We start from the raw sequence: 25,369 nt of genomic DNA on the forward strand, positions 1-25,369 counted from the left end.
CTGACCAAGCCTAACCTTGTTAGTGATAAGAATTGAAAGGGGGGCTTAACTCCACCACCCTCTTCCAACCAACCATAAAAACACACATCACCAAGCAATAAAAAACAACTGAATTAACTAAACTAAATAGGATTGGATTCAGCTCCCTGTCCCAGCACCGAATCCGAAGATACGTATGCTCCTAGAGAGAAGCACTTATCATACGTTACTCTAATATCTCGTAAGTAATGAGATGCGAACGTTGAGTTACACCTCCAATAAGTTGCCTCTATAATAGACTGGAGAGACAACGTCTTGTGAAAAGCCAAGGATGTAGCAATGGCTCTCACTTCATGTGCTTTCACTCTAAGGAGCTTAAAGTGCTCATCCTCACACGAGATATGCGCTTCCTGATGACGTCCTTAATAAAAAAGGAAAGCGCATTCTTTGAGATCGCTCGTGAAGGATCCTGACAGAGCACCAAAGACTTTCAACCGATCCTCCCAGTAATTTCTTCTTTTTCTAAGTAGAATTTAAGGCTCCTGACAGGGCATAGAGTCCTCTCCAACTCATGTCCCGTCACTGAAGAAAGACCTTTTAATTCAAAGGTTCTTGGCCACGGTTTAGAAGGATTTTCATTCTTCGCCAGGAAGAATGGTTTGAAGGAGCATATAGCCAAATCTTCCTTAAAACCAACTCTACCGTCTAAAGCTTGTATTTCACTTATTCTCTTTGTTAGCCAAGTTTTCAGACTGTCATTCGATGGGCCGAGTTAATTCCAGCGACGGCTGAAAAGAAGAGAATTTATTTCTGGTGATAAATTTCATTTCTCGCTATAATGTGGTTCAGATTCCACAATAGCTGAACCCTTCTTAAAACCAACTGGTTCTTAGCCATGTCTAAGGCTTGTATTTTAATCAGCTCAGTGGTCACTTATTCTCTTAGCTGAGGCAAGGGCAAAGAGAAAAGTGACTTCCTGGTGAGATCCCTGAAGGAAGCTTGATGAGGAGGTTCAAATTTCTTAGACATTAAGAATTTTAAGACTATGTCTAAATTCCAACTGGGAGGTTTCAAAGTCATGAATTTTGACGTTTCAAAAGACCTTATAAGATCATGAAGGTCTTTTTTTCAGAGATATTCAGATCTCTGTGTCTGAAAACTGATGATAACATACTCCTGTATCCTTTAATTGTGGATACAGCGAGGTTGCATTGTTCCCTCAGGAAGATAAGGAAATCAGCAATGTTTGTCACAGAGGTACTGGAAGAGGATATCTTATTGGTCCTGCACCATCTTCTAAAGACCTCCCACTTCGACTGGTAGACGCGTGCGAAGGTTGAGGATCTCCTGGCTCTTGCAATAGCCTTCGCAGCTTTGTGTGAAAAACCTTTTGCTCTGACCAGACCTTCGATAGTCTGAAGGCAGTTAGACTGAGAGCGGGGAGATTCTTGTGGAATCTGTTGAAGTGGGGCTGTTTGAGAAGATTGTTCCTGTGTGGAAGCGATCTGGGAAAATCTACTATCCATTCCAGTACCTCTGTGAACCAATCTTGAGCTGGCCAAACGGAGCTACCAGGGTCAGTCTCGCGCCTTCCGACGACGCAAACTTCCTTACCACTTCTCCCAAGATCTTGAATGGGGGAAAAGCATACCCGTCTAATCCTGTCCATTCTAGGAGAAGACTGTCTATTGCAACTGCTCTCGGGTCCGATATCGGAGAGCAGTAGTTTTCCAGTCTTGCATTCCAGTGGGTTGCAAATAGGTCGATATTCGGCCTTCCCCACAGGTTCCACAGCTTTCCGCAGACTTCTGAATGGAGAGTCCACTCTGTGGGAAGGACCTGATCCTTCCTGCTGAGAAGGTCGGCCCTCACATTCCTTTCTCCCTGTACAAATCTGGTGAGGAGTCTGATCTTCCTCTCCTGAGCCCATAACAGCAACGTTTTTGCTGTTTCGTAAAGGGAGAAGGAATGTGTTCCTCCCTGTTTCCTTATATAAGCCAGGGCAGTAGTGTTGTCTGAGTTCACTTGGACTACTTGTCCTGAGACTAGGAACTCGAACTTGATGAGAGCCAAATGTACTGCTGTCAGCTCTTTCTTGTTGATGTGCCAGTTCACCTGGTCTCCTTCCCAGGTGCCTGACACTTCTCTCGACCCTAGTGTTGCCCCCATCCCGACTCCGAGGCGTCTGAGAACAACACTAGGGTAGGGCTCGGTAACTGAAGAGACAGTCCTTTGCTTAATTTTCGAGGGTCTAACCACCAGCTGAGATCCTCTTTTACCTTGTCCGAAATTAGGAACAAAGTTGCTAAGTCCTGAGACTTCTGGTCCCATCTCTCCTTTAGGTAGAACTGAAGCGGTCTCAGATGAAGTCTTCCCAAGGAGACGAACTGTTCCAGCGAGGAAATGGTCCCCAGCAGACTCATCCATTCCCTCGCCGAACAATGTTCTCTCCTTAGAAAGACTGTCACCTTTTCTATGCAGCGATCTATTCTCTCCTGGGATGGAAAGGCTAGAAAATCCCGAGAATCCATCAGAATCCCCAGGTAAACAATGCTCTGCTGCGGAACAACCTGGGATTTCTGTAGATTTACTAATAGTCCAAGGGACTGTGTCAGTTTTAGGGTGATCGACAAGTACTCCAGACAACTTTCCTTCGATTGAGCTCGGATCAGCCAATCGTCGAGATACATTGATATCCTCACTCCTCTAAGTGTAAGCCAGCGTGCCACATTCCTTAAAATGCCCGTGAACACTTGGGGGCCGTCGAAAGTCCAAAGCACAGGGACCTGAACTGAAAAACTTTTCCCTGAATCACGAACCTCAGGAATTTTCTTGACGAGGGATGAATGGGAATGTGGAAGTAAGCGTCCTGAAGGTCCAGGGAGACCATCCAATCCCCTGGACGAAGAGCTGAAAGAACTGAAGAGGTAGTTTCCATCTTGAACTTCGTCTTGATCACGAAGAAATTCAGGGTGCTTACATCCAGAAACGGTCTCCAACCCCGAGGATTTCGGAACCAGAAAAAGGGGATTTTGACAGAGGAAAAATCTATTTCTGAGGAAGGTCCCGTGTCACCCGGTGAAATTCCATTACAGCACTTTCTAGGTATAACAATGCTAGATATACCAGAGAAAAAGAGCTTTCAGGAAAGCTGGGGTTACTACCCCCAGTCGATCGTCTTTTAGAAGACGTCGGTATAATGAAGGGTGAGTGAAATACCACTACCACGGAAATATACCAGAAAGATCTCTCCTTATCAAAACCCCAGTAAAAGAGTGGTGAGCCGTTGGCTCCCACACTCAACACCCGCCAGGAAAGGCGACACCAGCGCCACCTACTTCATTCCATGCTAGCACTAACCCCAGACTTGGCATGTGCAAGAAGGGGAGGAGTACTAGACTAGACAGGGAGGGTCACGGGTGACACAGGACCTTCCTCAGAAATAGATTTTCCTCTGTCAAAATCCCTTTTCTGAGTTCAGTCCGGTGTCAGCCTCTTTGTGAAATAGTGATAGAGAATCATGCCAAGACTGCTACTACTGGAAAACAAGGGGGTAACCTGAAGAAAAGGCAAAATTGTAAAAAATAATTTTAATTAAGGAATCTCTTCCATGAAGCAAGAATACTTAAAAGTAAGGCAACTTAATTTTAAGGCACACCAATAAACTTAACACTACAAAACACTGGAGGTCTCGGTCTGATGGGGAGAAAACCTCAAAAATCTTAAAATTACTTAAAAGTAGTGAAACAAGAAATGTGCACAGAACAAGAAATACAACTTTAAAACTATATATGAAAACTTAGGCTTAAACATGTAAGAGACAAGACTAATGAAAATAACACACACCAATTATCCGAGTATGGAGCCAACAAAAACTGCCCAGTACCCCAAGAAGCCTTGGAAACAATTATGGCTAATCAGGTTACAGTTTTCCATCATAAAATACAAATATATCAATATGAAGAGCTAGGCAGTGAGGCATAAACGACCAGGAAAACAAGCAGAGAAGCAAATGAGGTATGGGCTCTTGGAAAAGGAAAGGATATAATTACTTAATGTGGGAGATGACACTTCCCACTGCTACAGTAGAATATTTCAGGGCTTCAGAGTGATTTTAAATAGTGGCGTTTAAACACTAGAGGTGATTTCCAACCCGTATATTTTGATAACTCTGAAAAGTCCATATTATGAAAATAATTAGTAAAGTAGCCACTGCTCGAATATCATGAACTTTAGGAACTGAGTCTGGGTTGGCTTGTTTAATGAAATACAGAATCTGTTGTCTTATACCATTAAGGGAAAGAGTACCACCTTTCTCCCTGATAAAAGAGGACCCGACTTACTCTGTGGAGTTCTTGAGAGGTAAGATTTAAGTGTATGGACTGGACATAAAGATTGATCTTGAGGAAGGGCACCACCTTGCAGGAGACCACCTGTCCTGTGGTCTTCGTTTTTAGCTAAAAATCTAGGGTCAGGGGAGGGAGGACTTCTCCGGATGGGAGGAAGTTAACAAAATTATCACCTCTAGTGAGAGCTGACAGCTCTGAAATTCTAGCACCTGAAGCCAAACTAAGTAAAAATAATAAGTTTTCCTTAACAGATCTTGATAAGAGCAATGTAAGTTATCCAACTCTGACGCTAATTTAAGGACGTCATTGAGAAACCAAGTAACCGAATGTGGACGTGATACTGGTCTCAGACGAGCGCATGCTCTGGGGATGGATGAAAAATAAGAATCTGTAAGGTCAATTTTAAAGCCGTAAAGAAATACTTTCTTCAATGCCGACTTGACTGTGGTAATAGTGGCCGGAGCCGCCTTTCTCAAACAGTGACCTAAAGAGGGAAACTCCTAAATTAGTCGTCATAATTTTGGCTTCAGATGCTTTCAGGAAGGAGGCTAACTTCTTGACTGCTGAGTCATATTGCTAATAGTAGAATCTCTTTTATCTGATTCTAAAAACAGAGTGTTGACAGGGTCAATGTTTGCTCCTTTTGAGCTGCAGAACTTTATAAAGTCCATAAAGCTAGGGCATCTTGAATCCTTGAGGAAGCTGACACAGTCTTGGTTTGTACTGTCTGGGTCAGAATGGGCTTGGGAATCTGAAGACTCCATAACAGCCCAGTTCCTGAAGAGAGAGGAACCAATTGCTCTTCGGCCAATAGGGGCTACAGAGCTGGTTGACCTTTGAATGTCCTTAGTTTGTGTAAAACTTTCAGCAGCAAATTTATTGGAGGAACAGATAAATTCTCTCCCAACTGTTCCAATCTACTGTCATTGCGTCTGTGGCGACGCCTGAGGGTCAGGTTGGGGGCTATAACAGGGGAGCTTGAAGTTGCTCTCTGTTGCGAACAGATCCACTTGGAGTCCCGGAACCCGGCGGCAAATCCACTGAAAAGATTCGCATCCAGGGACCACTCCGTCTCCAACGGGGTAGTCCTGGACAGGAATCCGCCACCACGTTCGGACACCTGCTAGGTGGGTGGCTGACAGGTGCCAACAGTGCTTGTTCGCCAGGGAGAAGATAGCTACCATTACTTGGTTTACTCGACCTGATTTGGAGCCGCCCTTTCTGTTGATGCAATGAACCACCACTGGTGCTGTCTAACACCAACCTGATATGAATCCGATTGGGAGGGCGGATTTTCTTCAGCGTCAGAAAGACCGCCATGGCTTCCAGGGTGTTTATATGGAACTGCTGAAACATTGTGGACCACGTTCCCTGTACTTTTGTTTTGGTGAATATCCCCCCCAGCTTAGAGAAGCGTCTGTGTGGATAACTAGTGCCGGAGGGGGAAACTGAAGTGGGACTGTTTTGGACAGGCCCTTGACTGTAGTCAAGGCCGCAGCCTTGTCTTTAAGATCCGAGGATAGAGAGACCCTGTCCCTGAGCTTGGTGTTTGCTCGGCTCCGCCACACCCTGTTTATGTCCTTTAATTTGGCTTTCAAGAGCAGGTCTGTTACTGAAGCAAATTGGAGAGACCCGAGGACCCTTTCCTGGGACCGACGGGATGCTGACTGATTTTTGAGAAACCTCTTGGTGAGAGATGCTATCTCTTTCCTCTTGGAAGGAGGAGAGATAACGTGTGGGAGGACAGGTCCACTGAAGACCCAGCCATTGAAACCGAGACTCCGAGTCAGGCGGGACTTCTCCTGTTCAGCTGAAAACCCAATGACTCTAGGAAATTGGTGACTATGGACGTGGCTTCCTGACACTCCGGCACAGTTGGAGCCCAGATTATCCAGTCGTCCCAGGTGCGCTGCTGGGGAGATTCCTTGGGACCGGGCTGCTGTACTACCGTATCCGCCAGCTTGGTGAATATCCTGGGTGCAATGTTCAGACCGAAGGGCATGACCCTGAAGGAGTAGGCTTGGTTCCCGAGTCTGAAACCGAGGAACTGAGAAAGTTCCAGCGCAACTGGGACGTGATAATAAGCGTCTGAAAGATCGATAGAGGTGGTGACGGCTCCACGCGAAAGTAGAGTCCGGACCTGAGCTACCGTATGCATGCGAAAACTTGTCGATTTTATGTAGAGATTTAGACGCGACAGATCCAGGATCACTCTTTGCTGATCGGAGTCTTTTTTGGGAACAGTGAATAGCCTGCCTTGAAATTTTAGGTGCCTTGCTTTCTTTATTGCTCGTTTGTTGAGCAATCCTTTTACATAATCCTGTAGGATTGATGTGGGTGGCTGGTAAAATCTGTTTGGAGGGGGAGGATTCTTGATCCAGCTCCACCCCAGTCCCTTGGACACAATGCTGTGTGCCCAAGGGCTGAAGGTCCATTGGTCCCTGAACCAATACAGGCGACCGCCTACCTGCGTTTTCTCAGTGGGAGGGAGCGGGTTTGTTCCCTCTACCACGTCCTCTCCCCCTTGGGGTGGTGTTAGATTTTCCTCTGTAGGGGGCCTTGCCCCTTCCTCCCCCTTGCCACCCTATTGAGGCCGTGAAAAAAATCCACGGCCTTCATATGTACCCTTGTATGCTGGTGAGGATACATAGGAGGGCGCAGCTGGTTGAACCAAAACATACTGCTGGGGTTGGGACTTAGAGGTAGATGGCTGGGCCACTGCCGAGACCGGGACAAGCCTTGAACCATCGCCTGATGAGGCCTCTTATGTCTCCTGAACCTTTTTCCTCCTCTCGTCTGGGGGCCGGCCAATTCTGGGGTCTTGCGCTTATAAGTGGGAATTCCCCACCGAAGCGCAAAGACTCTGATTGGCCCGTGTAGCCTTCAGGACATGACGGATGTAACCTCTCCTTCAGGGAAGAGGTTAGGTCCCCAGATTGAACTTTTAATGAGCTTGTTAGGCTCGTGGCGGATTGTAAATGCGTCAGCAAAAAAAAATTTTCTACATTCCAGCCTAGCCATAACAAACTCATGCAAGTCTAACTGGAAGGTCGCCAGGAAAGACTTAGCCAGGACCTGGAAAAAGAGGGTTCGTCCGAGCCGGAGACGGCAGTAGCCTCAGTAAGACAGCCGGATATAAGGACCGGGCTAATGTTAGTCCGGGTCTCAAACTCCGCCTTTAACAATGATTCCGGCAGCTTAGGGAGTTGCTCATGCTAAACTGCGTGGAAGCGCAAAGAGGTCCAGCTTGCCTACAGTGAAAGTGGACGGGGCGTCCACCAGAACTCATTACTTCCTGGGAATACCAGGAAGTAGGGTCTGTTTCCCTCAATTGAGGAAAGGGGTTCCCATCGAGGCATGCTCGGGCCGTGGCCAGAGCAATTTTGTCCATACAAGGAGTGGGAAGATCTTCACCTAGGGTGAACATCGTGAAATTGCCCTTGAAAGGGGTCAATTTTGTGTTCACTGCCTGCCACTCCGTCAGAGTGCGCAGGGAGAGCCGACTGGGCTTGGTCTCTAGGGATGATGACAGTTTCCCTAGGTACCTTGTCTGACCATAATCCAGGCTTCTTCCGGTAAGCCTCACGGGAAGCCAGGATAAGGGGGCAAGAGATCGGGGAAGAACTCCAACTCTCCAACCGTCTAACAATGCCCAGACCGTCTAAGGTAAGTTTGCCATCATGTTGGATGGCCCGGTCCTAACCGCCAAGGGTTTCCGACATCAAACGGCGGGAGGTCCGCAGTGTCGGGGATAGAAAACTGCGGTTCGGCTTTCAGTTGGCGAGCCAAACCTTCCAGTACACTGTCATAAAAACAAACTTTTCTGAGATCTTCTCAAATCTCGAGTCTAGATCCTGCATGAACTGTTTGTACAGTTCAGTGGCCAGGGCTTGTTCAAAAAGAGGCTGGGGAGGAGGGCTTGGTTTTGCAGCCCTCTTACTCGCGCCCTTGCCGGAGGAGCTAGACTTACTCCCGGAGGCTACCGGTCCTGGGACCTTAGCCTTCGACGGGGAAGGGCAATTTCTTAGAAGTCAGGACTTATAGCCTGCTCGCCTTCCATGAAGTCTTCAACTTGGGGATAGCAGACGGAGCTCTATCACCCAACGAGGAAGACTTCACAAAACCTGAAAAAGATGACACAGATGAATCAGGGGAGTTAAACAAAGAGGGGCCCGCCCCAACATCCTCACTTACCTCTCCACTTACCACCTGGTCCTGCTTGTATTCAAGTAGGTTCCAAGTCGAGATTTAGTGCGGCAACATCCTCCGAGACCTCGGCGTACATAATGTCCACTTGAGGTGGCTGGGTCGCATCAGTCTCTCCATCTGCTGGATAATAGGGGTGGCAAGTTCTTCTGGAACTGCTGCGGCCACCCCTTATGCGCGGGGTAAAGCAGGTCCCTCAACCTGGCGTCGAGGAACGTGGGCTTCCCACGGAACATTCCTGCCGAACCCAGCCACCCAGGCCCGGAGGGATTCAAAGGCAGACTTCTTGGAAGTTTCATCCGCCTGCAAGGAAACCTGTGGTCAGTCAGGGAATGCAAAGACCGACGGAGGATATAACCAACGTTTCATGAGGAGCATGGACCGGAGGAAAGAAGACTTTCACTTACCGACTCGTCTTGGATGGTTGAGGAGAGAGCTTATAAGCAAACCTCACAGCCATCGGGGTGCCAAACAACCAGGTCGTCTGTCGGACCGCTGAGCGTGGGTCCGGCATACTACTGTGCCCGTAGGGTTGTTGAAGGGAGGCGGTACACCCGGCTCCTCACAGGAACAGTCTGTAAAGGTAACAGTACATGAACCTCACACTCTAAGCAAAATAAAGCCGGCAAGGCCGGAAATCAACTACAACCGGAATACTCCGGTGTGAAGAACTACCAATATAAACTGGGCCAATAAGCTTTAAATGCACAGAGTGGAAGTTTGAGGATTCATACCCGGAGGACTCCGGGGAATGAAGGAACGAGAAACCAGGAACCAACCATAAGGGCTGCCAGAAAATTAACGGCGGAGCCCCCAGGTGTGGGACCGGAATCACGTATATGGTAGAACAAAATAATAATAATAATAATAATAACAATAAACAAAATTAACAATGATGGTAACCCTCCGGAGACCGGAGGAGTCTGTATGCTAGCGTGACATAGAACCACCTCACACCTATCTCCCCGCCGGGAAACAATGGGTAAATCTATCAATGTTCATAATATCTGGTGGGGCCAACCTAAACCCAAACTCCGCTCGATGGGAGGAGAGAGGCGAGACAGGATCCGAACATCTTGAATGCAAAAAACCACCCACCCCCACAGCGAATCTGGGGACGTCATGGGGAGGGAGCTGTCCCTCTACCAATAGGAGAAGTCCTGACTCGGGAGAAAATCCATCTAGCGTCACCTCTTGAGTCGCAAGGCTGAGGGGTGGTGGGGAGGAGTGCTACCAGAAGGGGAGAGGAGACAAGGGAGAACATGACACCCTCTCAAGATCTTCCTTCCCAATGAACTTGGAAGGAAGCCTTAGAGGAGCTACTGAAAGCCCAACATCTCCTGAGCGTAGCCTAATAAAAACCAAACCTAGCATAGGTTAGGAGGGAGAGAAGGGTGTGAAAAGGAGAGGAGTAACCAACAGGGAGAGAAATTTTGTGCTGAGCCAACAGGACTCTTGTCCTAGGGGATAAGAAGGCGACTAGCCTTGAGGAACACCCAAAGAACTCGATTCCCCAAATTCTTGTTGAAGAGGACTAAGTTCACTCTGACCCCTCAAGCGGACCCTGAGGAACAGCAACAAAACTCCCTCAACCTGATCTCCGACTCCCAGGGCAAGGGATGGAGCCCACACTACAACCATCATACAAAACAATAGAATAAAAATTACGTTCACAGGAAGTGTCCTACCTCGAGAGAATCCAAAATATTTTAAGGCTCATCAGAACAAACAACACAACCAAAAACAAAAAACAAATAAAACTAAAAACATTAACCTAAATTAAGAGCACCATCTTCAAGAATAACATAATAGCCTATGAGACCCAAATGAAAAGGAACCCGACCTGGTGGGGGTACAGGACTGAGCAACTCCTCGCTATGCAAAACAAAAACTAAAACTGGAGGAGAGCCATGCACCCTAACCACCAGGAAGGAATCAAGGGCTAAAATCTAAATAATATAGCCCTGGGAAAAACTCCCCGAAAAAACAGAAGGCTCTGCTGCTTGGAACATGGGATAGGGGGCCTGTGGGTCATACTAAGATCCCAATATTTATGAAAATACGAGACCAAAACAGCCAAAAATAGATCAAAAGCCCCACAAGAAGATGGTACTTAACTTAGAGATGGAAAAGGTGCTCAAAGCCATCATAGATGAAGAAAAATAAATCCAAAATAGGGTGAGCACACAAAAGAAACGTATCACGTGCTAGAAAATGGAATGAAGTAGGTGGCGCTGGTGTCGCAACCCCAAGCCTGGGACCTGAATTGAACACTCACCGAATTTGATCAGGAGAGATCTTTCGAGGGATGAATATATTTCCGTGGTAGTGGTATTTCCTCACCCTTCATTATACCAAATCCTTCTAAAAGAAATGCGACTGGGGGTAGTAACCCCAGCTTTCCTGAAAGCTCTTTTTCTCTGGTATATCTAGCATTGTTATACCTAGAAATTCGTGCTGTAATGGAATTTCACCGGCTGACACGGGACTGAACTCAGAAAGCAGATTGTAAAACCCTGGGGAATGGAGCTCTTGAACCGGTTCTATGGCTTCCTTTTCTAGCATTTGCTCCACTGCTAGAAGAAGAGCCTGGTTCTTGACGGGATCCCTGTAGCTGGCGGATAACTCCCTGGGAGTTGATGTTAAGGGAGGACTTTCCCTGAAGGGGATAAGGTAGCCTCTTCTTAGAATGGAGAGGGACCAGTCGTCCGCCCCTCTCTGTGCCCAGACTTCGGCGAATTGTAACAGTCTGGCACCCACTGTCGTCTGGAGTACTCGTTCCTCACTTAGTCCTTTTGATCGGACGAGAGGAAGACCTTCCTCTTCTCTCGGGTCTTTTGCTTCTGAAGGAGGATCTAGAGGAAGGACCACCTCGAAAGGGCTCCTGAAAGGGAGCCTTCTCCTTCTTGGCGAAAGGAACAGCAGGTCTGATCCTCTTCGATGACTGGGCCAAAAGATCCTGTGTCGCCTTTTCTGATAAAGAGCGAGAAATCTCCTTCACCAAATTTTGAGGAAAAAGGTGGGGAGAAAGAGGAGCAAACAGAAGAGAGGATCTCTGAAGAGGAGACACGGACTTGGTGAGGAAAGAGCTGAATACTGACCTCTTCTTGAGTATACCAGCTCCGAATAAGGCAGCGACTTCCGGAACCGTCCCTCACTGCTTTGTCCAAACAAGACAAAACACTCACAAAGTCATCCATACACAGGAATTCCAGGGTCCCGAGTCCTGTTGGCCAAAGCTCCAAGAGACCAATCCATAAAGTTGAAAACTTCCACAACTCTAAAAAGACCCTTGAGGAGATGGTCCATTTCGCTCATTCCCCAAGTCGCCTTCGCTGATGAAAGAGAAAGTCTCCTGGAGGAGTCTACCAGATTAGAAAAATCTGCGTCTGCTGATGTGGGGAGCCCCAACCCCATAGGCTCCTTGGTCTCATACCACATTCCTGACTTTCCCAAAAGTTTCAAAGGGGGAAAAGAGAAAACCGTCTTGCTTGCATCCTTCTTAGATTGCATCCATTCTCCGACTCCTTTAAAGGCTTTCCTCATCGAGATCGTAGGGCGCATCTTGACGAACGAAGAGGGTCTTGCTGACTTGGTGCTGTCCCACAAAGATCCCGGAGAAGGAGGGGCAGCATGACAAAGAGAATCTCCAAACTCCTGAATCAGAACCGAAGCCAACCGTTTGTAATCTGAAACTCCAGCGTCCTTAGGAGATTCCTCCTCTGATACTTCCTCCAAGGCAGCAGGCGGAGAGGAAGGCTTAAAAGAAGAGGAGCGCCTATCAGGAGAAGCGAGCCTGGATGGAGAAGCACTCCTGTCCAACAAAGAGCACCTGCCAGGAGAATGGCGCCTGACACCGGACGGGCGCCTGACAGGAGAGGGGGTCCTGTCCACTGATGAGAGCCTTCCAGGAGAGGAGGCCCTAAAGCGAGGACGCTTGGCAGGAGAGCGGTGTCTGCTGGAAGGAGGGAGCTTGGAAGACGACGAGCGCCTGTCCAAAGGAGAAGTACTGCGAGGCGAAGTGCGCCTGGAAGGAGAGGCGCTTCCCTCCGATGATGAGCGCCTGGAAGAAGTGCGCCTGCTGGGAGATGGGCGCCTGCTCGGCGAAGAGCATCTTCGAGAAGAAAACTTGCTACTAGAAGGAAGCTTGGCAGGAGAAGAGCGACGAGTCGAAGAAGAGAGCTTCCTGGAACTCTTAATAGGAAGAAAGTCATCCTTCCTACGAGACGAGGTATCCTTTGCAAGAGATCCAACAAGTGCCGATAACTGCTCCTGGAGGCCGATCAAAATCTTCTTCGTCGAATCCTTAACTCCTGCTGGAGAGGAGGAGGGAGATCTACGAGCTCTATTCCTGACTATAGGAGAATCCTCCGGGAAGCGCTCAGGGCTCGAGTCCAAAAGCTCTATTCAGGGAGCCTTCCAGGATCTCTTCAGAGGGCGCGACTCCTCAGCCGAACTCCAACCGCACCGGAGAAGACGCTGTCAGACGACGAGAAAACACTTCTTCAGGATGCCTTTTCTATGGCGATCCAAGACAGCCTGGGACGCAACTACAGGATCTGCTGAAGGGACGCCTGATCATTGGGGATGCTCTACATCCTCCCTGCGGCTTTCGACATTCCTCCTCCACTGGTCCTGGGAGTTTGGAAGAGGTCTAGGCCTAGGAGCAATGCGGAGCCGATCAGACGCCCCCTCCACTGCACTGGGGACACTGCACATATCACTGTCACTCTTACCTTCCTTCATCGCACGCAGTTGCGATTTCATCCGAAGAAGTTCCGCTTTCATCGCAGCCATTTCAGAGGACGAATCCACAGGTTCGATGAAGGGAGAAGGGGCTGAAACCAAAGGATTAGGAGAGTCTACTGTGTTAATCTCTACTTCGTGCTCAGCAGAGCGAGACCTACTCTATCCTTTTCAAGCTTCTTCAAATAAGAAGTCAAAACCTTCCATTCTTGATCAGACAACTTCTCACACTCCTTGCACCTATTGTCCGAAGAACAATCATTCCCCCTACACCTCATACATACAGTGTGAGGGTCTACCGAAGCTTTCGGCAACCTCACCTTACACTCTTGCCTAGCACACACACGGAACACAGGCGAAACATTAACATCAGACATCTTAATGAACAATCCAAAAAGCAAATCCAAAAAACAGTCCACAATAGCGTATGCCAAACCAAAGATCCAATACGTCACCAAAATCAGGCCAAAACAGATCCTCAGCAAGCGAGAAACGAAAATCAAAGCAGGAGGAACCAACAACAGATGTTGCCGGAACCAGCGACAGAGAAAATCTGATTAGAAAACGGGAATGGTTCCTATTCCCGCCACCCAGCGCGGGTATGGTAGATCACCTGACCTACCTGTGCGTGTTGCCGCGAGTTTTGAAATTCTGTTGGGAACGCCGGAGACTATAGCTAAGTATATATCTGACGGGTAAGTTGCATGTACAAAAATGAGAACATCATAAAGTAAAAATGAAAAAATGGAAAGAATGTGTACATTATAGGCTGCAACTTGAGTGACACCTCAGTTGTTGTTTCTCTCTCTCTCTCTCTCTCTCTCTCTCTCTCTCTCTCTCTCTCTCTCTCTCTCTCTCTCTCTGTTTACTGTATCATCTTTTCTATTTTTTTGCTTTGTGGCTGATGTATTTCATTACAAGTTACAGTACAGTACTGTACATATCCTTTAGTAAAATGAGGAAAAATCTTAAACAAAAACATGAAACAAAACAAGCTCTAGCAAGTCAGACATCTATCTCGCCCTCTTCCTCCATAGAACACTGCATCCCTACCCACTCCCAGCCAGGGAAACTGCTTCCCAGCTCCACTCACCTTCCAAAAAAACAACCCTTTCTCTGAGTGAGCTTTCTCTGAGTAAGCTTTCTCTGAGTGAGTTCCTCTATACAGCTCTACTACCCCTCCTCTGCCATGGTACCAAGCCATCTGACATCCCCACCACCCTGTAAACTCTCCAGGCTATCCCCACCCCCAAAACCCTCTCTCAGTCTCTTCATGAGTGTAAGCAATGTTACCACTATTTTAATGAGGCCATGCAGCATTGCCAATCATCGGAGAATGGTATTCAATTTTTTTTTACATCTATATATATCATATATCTTTGGTCCTTGGTCACTGGTCCAGTGCTGCTGGATGTTGAATTCCGGATAAGAAAGATCCAGATAATCAACAGATTACTTGCATGTTAGTTTACCTCTGTATACCTGTTTTACATTTGTTTTATGTACAAAAATAAAAATAATTCTAGTAAAATCCATTTCATTTTAGCAACTAAAAAATGATTCTACTGGCCATTTCAGCAGTAGGCCTCAATCTGTTGAAAATGCAGTTTACGTTGTTTACAAGACACCCAAATGATTAAAAGTAAGGTTTTCGTGCAATTTTTTATGATACTTCGAGGTACGATAATTTTCAGCTTACGACGTGGCGTCAGAACGGAACCCCTGTTGTAAACTGGGGACTGCCTGTAATGGTGTAACAGGCTAATTGACTTATACAAATGGATACTGTAAGTGTAACACCCAGCCTAAGCAAAAATTTCACACTTAAACATTTTATAACTGATAAAGTTGCTGTATAAAATACATTTATGGTCATAAAACCATGGTAAGCTGTGGGTAAACACAAGTAGGCTACCTACCTATCAAAGTGTCTCTTTTCCAAGAGAGAAAAAGAAAGGGGCTTGCTTTTTTTAAAAGTGTATTTTTACACTTTTAAACAGTATTCAGTATATATTTCATTATGAATATGGGGGAAAATGTAGATAACTGGCTTTTGCATAAGTTTTCAGTTTAAAGTGTGATGGTTGTTGATTATATCATACTGACAAGGTAGGGGAGTAACAGTTCAGAGTTGCTGTTTTACACTGTAGAGTTTTTTACTTACCCTTATCTAGCTGTTGTCCTTATCCGACTGGGCCTTGGCTCTATTAATCTAGTTAATCAAGAGATTACTGTATAATAAAATACTTTTGGATGTTATGTGTATGATGCTAACAGTTACTTGATCATTATTGTTTCAGTTAGCTAGGCTACTATGACAAAGTTCTTGAAGGACACATTTTGCTTGCTCAAGTGTCATTTTTTTTTTCATTTTAGCTAAAATCAACATCATACTTATTTTTCTTGGTTTCCTATACAATTTTTTTATGTTTGTGTTAATTTTCACAGGCTAGTAACAATAACAGTGAGATTTCTGGGAAGCCTGGAAGTAGTGTAGTGCAGATTACTCTAATCATTTTTCCACACTTTAAATGTATATGCACTTCCATGGATGTTTTAGTGCTTATATAAGTTTACTACTCTCACATAACCCTTCCCTACAACATACAATACCATATAAGCCACATGGGCAAAAATTATATTTGCCCAACAAGCAATAATATAACATGACCTGCCAAAGCACCCCAACAGTTACATGCCCCTGGAAAAACTACTTGTACTGACCTGAGCCTAACTCATTCTGACTCCATGAACAGTGATAACAGAAAAGTAAGAAAGTAACAGGGGACAATACAAATGCTGCTGATTGTGAGTTGAACATATGAATGATAGGCAATGATATCTGGTAGGGGCCTTTATGAGCAATGGTACTGTATACCAAACTGGGAGAAAACCTATGCTGCATCTTCAAAAAATAACTCCACCTCTCAGCTTAACTATTTCATTTATAAACTGTTTAACCATACCACTGAATTAATATACATCTCTCAGCTCACTACCAAGCATTAAACAATAGGTATTGTTAAATATGAAAACTCATTGCAACAAGACACTTACGTCAGAACAAAGATGAAGATGTCTGAGTAACTCCATTTCCTTATCTTGCTCTTCAGATATAAGAGGAATAGAAGACTCTGAATCTCGAAGAAGTGATGAATTCTTTGAGTTTTTTGACGGCTTGGTGGCAGCTAGCCAGAGGAAAGGGGAGTGGACAGGGATTATGCTGTCATTGCGCGTTGAATATACAGTATTATTCAAGGCATTTCCAAGTGAAGTGGAATCCTCATATTCTATAAGTATCATCTCCTGCAGTAAAAAAAAAAAATTAAATTACATACCTGAAATATCCAGAAATACAAACAGCAAAGTGCCACCAAGACTAGCTATAATAGATACATTGACTCCCCTACTTAAGAAAGGGCTAAGTTCTTCAACTCTTTGCTAAGTTGAAAAACCCCTTAAGAACCCCTTAAAAACTCTATCAACACTGTTCACAGTGTTGCTGAGCCTAAACTGTTCTGAACAATAAATAGATGATGCTATTTGGGCTAACAAATACATCATCTAAACCTGTGGCACATAAACCAGTTCTTCAATGTATCTCTAAATATTTATGTAACAATATTCTTACTGACGATGCTAGCAACAGCACATATAACGTGAAACAAGATTGTCTCAAACTTTCAAAACTGTTTTTTTTTTTTTTTTACAAAAGTCCCATAAGCTATCAAATTTTTCAATTTTATAGTATAAAACACAAATTCTTAAACATGCTATACAGGCGGTCCCGTTTACTGACCAGTTCCGTTCTTAATGTATCGTAACCGATAATCGTTATGGAACAATCGTTCTTCGTCAAAAATCATAAGAAAACCTTACTTTTAATGCTCTGGGTGCATTGAAAACGATGTAAACTGCATTATTATTGAGTTTTACATCAAAAAAACCTTCAAATTATGGTTATTCTGCCATTTTGGGGCCATATTTCTTCCGTCGGATCCCATAAACTTCCGAACATGCGTCAAATTTAATTTCTGATGAATATATTTGAAAAGCGTCGTAAAACGAACGTCAAATTCGGAACCGTTAAAACACTGCCTGTACTGTTTTGTTATTCTGGCAAAAATGCACTTGAAAGTGAGCGGTAACTTAATGATGATTGGCTGAACGTAACATGTCCGAATAACATTGTATTATCTATAATTACTTGAATATCTGGATGAAAGCTTATTCGTAATCTACATTTTTCTCTCAAACATATGTTCTGTTTGTTAATAATGCTGCCAAGCTGTGAAACTATGAAAAAAATTTGTTTATACATCCAAATTAAATAACACAGTTGCCAAAATCAACATCTTGAAATGTGTTATGGATACAGTGTTCCATGCAGAACTGTTTATGGATTTTTCATAAATTTTACAGCAAACTGGACAATCTACATTTTCTACTTTAGCTCCTACTCAAACATAAGATTTATGAAATTACATTTGAAACCTTTTGGGTGAGTACCTTAAATGGAATAGCCACTATCGGTCTAGTTCACCATATCCCTTTTAGTTATGTTCTACCTTATTATTATTGTTAAAAAAGTTTAACCAGACCACTGAGCTGACTATCAGCTCCCATAGGGATGGTCCGAAGGATTTGGATGAAATGACCGGTCTAGGCTAGAAGCCTAGCTGCTGCTTCTTCTTCTTCTAACGTGCTTTTTTCCCAAAAGCCTAGTTAGCACTGGGACCAAATAGATCACTCAGTAGTGATGAATGAATGAAAATTGAATCAAAAGCTGCACAAAGGCATACACTCTCATACAGGAACACATTCACACAATAAATACATTTATACTTGTGTTTCCATATAAACTCACTAAAAAGGTATATTAAAATTCCAAATAAATTAAGTAAAATTTTAAAATTTAGTTGTTTTAAAATTCATTGGACATCTAAGGGTATTTGCATTTATATTATTTACTTTTTATATTTTATCAATTACATCACAACTCCTCATCAACATTAAAATGGGTATTACTGAAATGTTGAAGATTCCAACAAAATTTTTTTTATTGATCTATCTCCAAAATTTTATAATCACTGTGGGTTATATTTTGGACATTCACATAGTACATGCTTAACTGTTATGAACAATTTGCAATCTGGGCACTTGGGAGGAGGGCCACATGGACTGTTCATTAAGTGTCCATGTGTCAAACGAGTATGGCCTATTCGAAGACGCGTCAAAATTACTTGTGTGTGTGTCTCTCTCTGATATGATGAACTCCATTTTCCGACACTGGATTTTATCTCTTTTAATTTATTATTTTCAGGTTCTTCGTTCCATATATTTTGCCATTTACTTACAGTGACTGTTTTTATATATCTTGTATAGTCACTAATAGGGATGTCTACATTTGCTCTTGTCATGGGGACTGCTTCTTTAGCTGCTTTATCAGCCTCTTCATTTCCTTTAATCCCCACATGGGCAGGGATCCAACATATTTCAATGTTTTTTCCCTTATTATACAATTTATGGAGTGAAAACTTTATATGTTGTACAATATTATTTTTCTGATTATAGCTTTGAATGGCCTATATAGCGCTTCTGGAGTCGCTATAAATCACAAAATTAATACATGAGGCTTCTCTAATTATCTGTATGGCTGATATTATTGCACATAACTCAGCTGTAAATACTGAGGCGTTATCTGGTAGAGAGAACTGATACATTTTGTCTTGGGATACTGCAGCATATCCCACTCCGTACTGAGATTTAGATCAGTCAGTGTATAATGCGTAATGTGGACCTTTCCAGATTATATGTTTTACTGTATGTTGTCTATGGTGTTCTGGGGTATATGAATAACTTTTTGATAAATATTTTAAGTGTGTACAAATTCTCATTTTATTCACTGTCCAAGGAGGAAGTAATTTTATTATTAAAGGTAATTGTATATTTATATTTAGCGACTCAAACAATCTTTTAGCTCAAATAATTTTTTGGTTGGAGAATCATTTGTCTGAATTCTCAGAGCACTCTTCATTGTTGCTAGCTCTCTATGGAGGGACAGAGGTAGCTCACCACATTCAACTTGTAAAGATGACTTTGGTGATGATCGAAAAGCTCCTGAACATATTCTAAGGCATTCATTATGAACTGGGTCTAACATTTTCAGCGTTGTGTCTGATGCCGAGCCATATGTTTCGCTTCCATAATCAACGAGACAGCACTGTTGCTTTATACAGTACGGTAAGGGCATGTCTATCGGCTCCCCAAGTAGTGTTCAATGTTTTTTAATTAGGTATAATGCTATTTTACATTTTGATTTCATGCATGCTATGTGGGCTTTCCAGTTTGAGTATCAAATACTAATCCCAAAAATTTTGCTGTTTGGCCAACTGGTATGCAATGATTTCTGATTTTTAAATCTATTTCTTCACCTTTTTTTCCCCTTTTTATTTTTATAAAACATTACTGCTTGAGTCTTTTGTATAGAAAATTTTAAGCTACAAATGAGGCCCATTCATTTATTTTTATTATAGTTTTACTAATGATTCACTCTGCATGTTTTATGCGCGATGCTGAATAATATATGGCAAAATCATCCACATACAAGTTACTTTTAATTCCGGTTGGTGGATTATTACTGATATCATTTATTGCTAAAGTAAACAGAGTGCCACTAAGGATGCTTCCTTGTGGAACACCATTTTCAAGTGGAAATGTACTTGACAATACATCATCAACCTCATTTGAAGTGTGATTTGTCAGAAAGTTTTGGATAAACCTAGGTAAATGTCCACAGATGCTGTTTCTATGTAACATTTTAAGTATTGCATATCTCCATGTAGTATATGCCTTTTCAATGTTAAAAAAAGACGGTTATAGTAATTTGTTTTCGTTCAAATCCTCTTCATATGTGGTCTTCCAAGTTAGACAGAGAATCCAGTGCAGATCTGTTACACTGTGACCCAAATTGAGTGGGAGTCAAAATTTTATTTTCTCGAATGTGCCATGTTAGTCGAGCATTTACCATTTTCTCTAGTAATCTGCATAAACAACTTGTTAAAGAAATTGGTCTGTAATTGTTTACATTACTGGGATCTTTTCCTGTTTGGGGATAGGAATAATTACAGCTTTATGCCAATCATCAGGAAATAAATTTCGAAGCCATAAGTGGTTATAAAACTCTAATACTTATGACTTTGCCAAAGGTGCTATGTAGCAGATTAATTCAAAACAAATACTGTCACCTCCAGGGGTAGATTTATTGCTGTTCAACAGAGCAAATTCCTACTCTTCCATATTAAATTTTCTATTATAATATATACCTTCTATTGTTTCAAAATTTATTGTTATTAATTCTATACTATTTTTCTTTGTGCAGAAAATGCAGAGGAAAAATCTATTTCTGAGGAAGGTCCCGTGTCATGCTCTTCAATAAATTTTTGTTGCTACCCCCACTTTTTACTTTGAAGGGTGAGTGAAATACCACTAAAAAACCCTAAAAAGAGCTTTCACCCGCTATTATTCCATTACTTATTTCTTTTGGATCAAGTATTCCCTTTTCTGAGTTTCCCATCTTTTTTTGTCATTATGGCATGTCTAGGTGGTTTAACATGGGTGATTTATTTATTTTCCTGAATTTTTCCCATATTTTTTGTATGGGAGTATTATTAGAGAGATCTGATACATATTTCCTCCATGAAATGATTCTTCCTTGAATTACTTCTCTTTTAAATTTTGCAGATATTTTGTTATATAGAGGTTTTAATGTATCAATTTCTAATAATAATATACAGGCAGTCCCGTTTCGGCAGCCTCGTTACTGGTAATCTGGTTTTACCGCTTCTCTAACCAGATTTTCGGTTATCAGCACTGATAACTGGTTATCGGCGCTGATCGCCTTTTATGGGCAGCGCTGATCACCGGTTATCGGCGCCTCTAACCAATCAGTGCTGTTATTTTTGTTAGCGTTTTCTTGTCGTCAATTTGGTAACCGTTTTCAGTTTTAAATTTTCTTCTAATATCAGTAATGTTTTATTCATTTTACTGAACTTTCTATTCAAATGATCTAATCATCTTCCAATCTGGTGTTTTATTTTTATTATTTCTGTTCATCTCTCAGACACCCATGGGACTTCGTGTTTTGTTGGATGAGCTTTTGATTTTGGTATTGCTCTATCAGCAGCATTTTTAATGAAATCCACAAGAAATTTACTAGTTTCATTGTGGTTTTTTAAATATTCAAATGGAGGGATATTTCTAGTGAGGAATTCATATTGCTCCCAATCTGTTTTATAAATGTTATATTGAGACATGCTTGGTGGGATTATTTTGTAAAAAGGAAATTAATATTGGGAAATGATCACTTGTGTGCTAGTTGTCAACTGTATTCAAATCCAATCTGTCTACTATGTCTGCTGGACATACAGTTAAGTTAACCCTTAAACGCCGAGCCTCTATTTACAAAAGTGTCTGTCGAGTATGTTCCTTTAGGAGTTAGCGCTTTTAGGAAAAAATTTTTTTCAAAAATCACAGCACGCTTTGTTTTTAAGATTAAGAGTTCATTTTTGGCTCCTTTTTATCATTGCCTGAAGTTTAGTATGCAACCATCAGAAATGAAAAAATATCATTATCATATATAAATATTGAAATATATGACAGCGTGAAAAAAATTTCATATATAATTGTATACAAATCGCACTGTGAGCAAAACGGTTAAAGTTAACAAGTTATTTTTATTTCTTTGTATTGTACAGTAAATTGCGATGATTTTGGTATATAACAAATTGTAAAACGATCAATGCAACACAGAGAAAATATTATCACAAAATGATGCATGAATTAAACGCTACGGACGTAAAAAAAGGTTTTTTTTCAAAAATTCACCATAAATCGAAATATTGTGCTAGAGACTTCCCGTTTGTTGCAAAATGAAGGTAATTGATTGAATATTACTAGACTGTAAGTGTTTTAGCTTACAATTGCAGTTTTCGACCATTTCCGTCGAGTTAAAGTTGACCAAAGGTCGAATTTTTTTATTTATCATGATTTATATGAAAATATTTCAAAACTGATAAAAGCTACAAACATGAGTTATTTTTGTTGTATTCTACATCATATATAAAACTTTATGCAACGAAATATAAAACGTGCACATTTTTTCATATATAAAACTTTATGCAACGACAAATATAAAACAGTGCAAACATTATGACAAAGTGACAAAAGAATTTCTGAGATGTTCAGCCGAGTTACCACGCGGACGTAAGGAAAAAGTTTTTTCAAAAATTCACCTAAATCGAAATATTGTGCTAGAGACTTCCAATTTGTTGCAAAATGAAGGTAAATGATTGAATATTAGTAGAATGTAAGAGTTTTAGCTTACAATTGCGTTTTTCGACCATTTCGGTCGAGTTAAAGTTGACCGAAGGTTGAAATTTTGGCACTTATCGTGATTTATATGAAAATATTTAAAAACTGATAAAAGCTATAACCATGGGTTATTTTTCCTTGTATTCTACATGAAATTGCGCACATTTTCATATATAAAACTTTATGTAATGACTAATATATAACGGTGCAAACATTACAACAAAGTGTCATTTGAATCTATGAATTCTTCTATTCTACTTCCTGCTCTATTTGAGTCTGTACAATTACAGTCCCACATCAGGTTGTGGGTATTAAAATCACCTACTATTAATGCAGGTTCCTTGGCATTACTATTTTTCTTAAGTTTGTCAATGTCCTAATTTTCATTAGGTTGGTTGTATAAATTATAAATTAAATAATTTTGGTTTTTTATCCGTATTCTATTACTCATTATTGGCAGATCAGTAAAGTTTACAGGTCCTTTGTCGTAACATACTTTGTTATGTACATATATAGCAGTACCTAAATTTCCTTCTTCCTCTCGTGATGTTGATGCTAAGGCATATTTACCTATTGTTGACACAGTTTTGTTGACATGTTGTAAGCATAATATCTTTGGTTCATATTCTTTTAATAACCGTTGTACTTCTCCCAGGTGTAACCTGGTCTGTAGACCATTTACATTCCATTGTATAATATACCTACCGAAAATATTTTGTTATAGCGGTTGAGTTTTACTCTTTTTTTGTACAGTATTATCAATTTGCATTTTTTCTAATAATTTACTCACGACATTCATTTGTTTTTCTTTATAATATACTAAGTGCTCAATGCACATGCAACCTTTTTCATGGATACTCAAATCTGTTTCTTTTTTTCTATATTTCATACAATTTCTTATAATGTTTGTTAAACCATCTTTTGTTACGTTTTGTTAATGCATAATTCGATGAAACAATCATTACATCCACATGTATTATCATGTATATTTCTTTTTTCATTTGCTCTTGTACCAATTACCGGAGGTGGAGTAATCTCTTCTCCTTTGACATAATCATTGTTATCTATGGTATGGTTCTCTTTCACTTCTTCAGTGTTTTCGACATCTGCCTTCATAGGTTTTACTATTATTTTAGGAGATAAAGGTATATTCTTAGCTTGTTTTTGTTTTTGTTCCTTTTTCATCTCCTTTATCTTTGGTTTAACTGATGTTTCTCTGATAATAGTTGGTTTCTTCGTTTCGGGTGGTGTTCTCTCCAAAGACCTTTTTTTATCTTTAATTTCCAGTCCATCATGACCTTCCTCTGCTACTTATGTAGTACCATCCTCCTGTGTTTCTATTTGCATTAACATTTCAAATAAATTGGATAAAATATTATCCATCTCATTTGTACCTGTTTCTTTATTCTTTACCATTTTAGTTTTTTATTTCTAAATAATAAATTTTTTCTTGAGATTTACTTTTCTGTGCTCTGTTACTTTCTATCTGTTTGCATCTGTGTTTCATTATATGCTCTTGTTATTGAGGAATATGTATGTTCCTTAGATGGATCTTGAATTTCTCTCACTTTTAATTCCAACTTAGCCTCTTTTATAGACATCCCTCTTCGTTCTTGTAGTATTTTCAATTCCATATTGTATATATAATACCTGCATTCTTTGGATCTGGCATGATTCTGATCACAGTTTACACACTTTGGTTCACTGCACTTCCACTGTGTGGTATGTTCAGTAGATCCAAAATAACCGCACATCGGTTCATTAGGCCAATTTTTCTTTGTGTGCCCATACTTACTGCAATTTTGACACTGCAGTGGCTTTGGGACATAGGGTTTCATCTCTCTATTTTGGCCTACAATTTTTATTTTTTGAGGTAGATCTTCACCCTCAAATTTTATTTTTACTATTTTTAATATTTGTTTATTGCTGTATTTACTTGGTACAGCATATACCTCACAATCTTGGACCTTTGGGTATTTTTGTTTGAGAGAGTCTAATAGCATTTTCCTACTGTTTTCAGGAAGTAAAATGGTACCCTGAATGCTGTTCATAGTATTGTGTTTTTTCACTTTTATGCTAATACTGTCTATATTTCTCAAAGACAAATAGTCTTCAGACTGACTTCTTGTTGTGGCTTCTATAAGCCAAGTTTTTTTTTTATTTGTCTGAACAACATATCTGTCGTTGGATGTCTATTTAATAAACAATCTTCTAGTTTTAAAGCTGAAATATTTTGGTCAGCTTCCATGGTTAGAAACCTTGACCAACTTCCACTCCCAAAGAGGGAGTCGAAGTGACTCAAGGCTGGGTCATGTCGGTATTTACTCTTTTTGGGAGTTTTATAAGGTATTAAAGTTTTAATACAACCTTGATTTTGATTATTTGGATTATCAAGAGCACTGTCCATTTCCATGCTAGAAAATTTGCTCTGTACTGGAGCAGCGGTCATCAACTGTGCTGGAACAATACCATCAAAGGGCCCAGAGGTACTCGAATCCTTAGACTGACTAATCATCAAGAGTGGAGAAAAAAAAAATCTGAAAACCTTAAAAAGATATAATCAGCCTTTCATGGAGTTTATTCTTCCACCGATGGCACAAGTGAGACCCGACTCCCAAATGTCCGCCCCTACCCTACCCCACGGGGTGACAAACATGACTAGAGCGGCCCAAGTGTAAGCCAAACCCGCTTGCTAGGACCGAGAGTATTTCAAGAAT

At 41.7% G+C, this 25,369-nt stretch overlaps 1 protein-coding gene across 1 annotated transcript in view; it reads right to left on the reverse strand.

Annotated features, from left to right (window-relative positions):
* The window catches only part of LOC136854164 (poly(A) RNA polymerase, mitochondrial-like), a 133,890-nt gene that overhangs the window by 78,993 nt on the left and 29,528 nt on the right, over nucleotides 1-25,369 (reverse strand). Inside the window, exon 3 of the mRNA XM_067130435.1 lies at nucleotides 16,338-16,586. Within this exon, the coding sequence (XP_066986536.1) occupies nucleotides 16,338-16,586 (249 nt within the window). The remainder of the gene's footprint in view (nucleotides 1-16,337; nucleotides 16,587-25,369) is intronic.

The sequence above is a fragment of the Macrobrachium rosenbergii genome, chromosome 3, assembly GCF_040412425.1.
Source record: "Macrobrachium rosenbergii isolate ZJJX-2024 chromosome 3, ASM4041242v1, whole genome shotgun sequence".
NCBI classification, from domain to species: Eukaryota; Metazoa; Arthropoda; class Malacostraca; order Decapoda; family Palaemonidae; genus Macrobrachium; species Macrobrachium rosenbergii.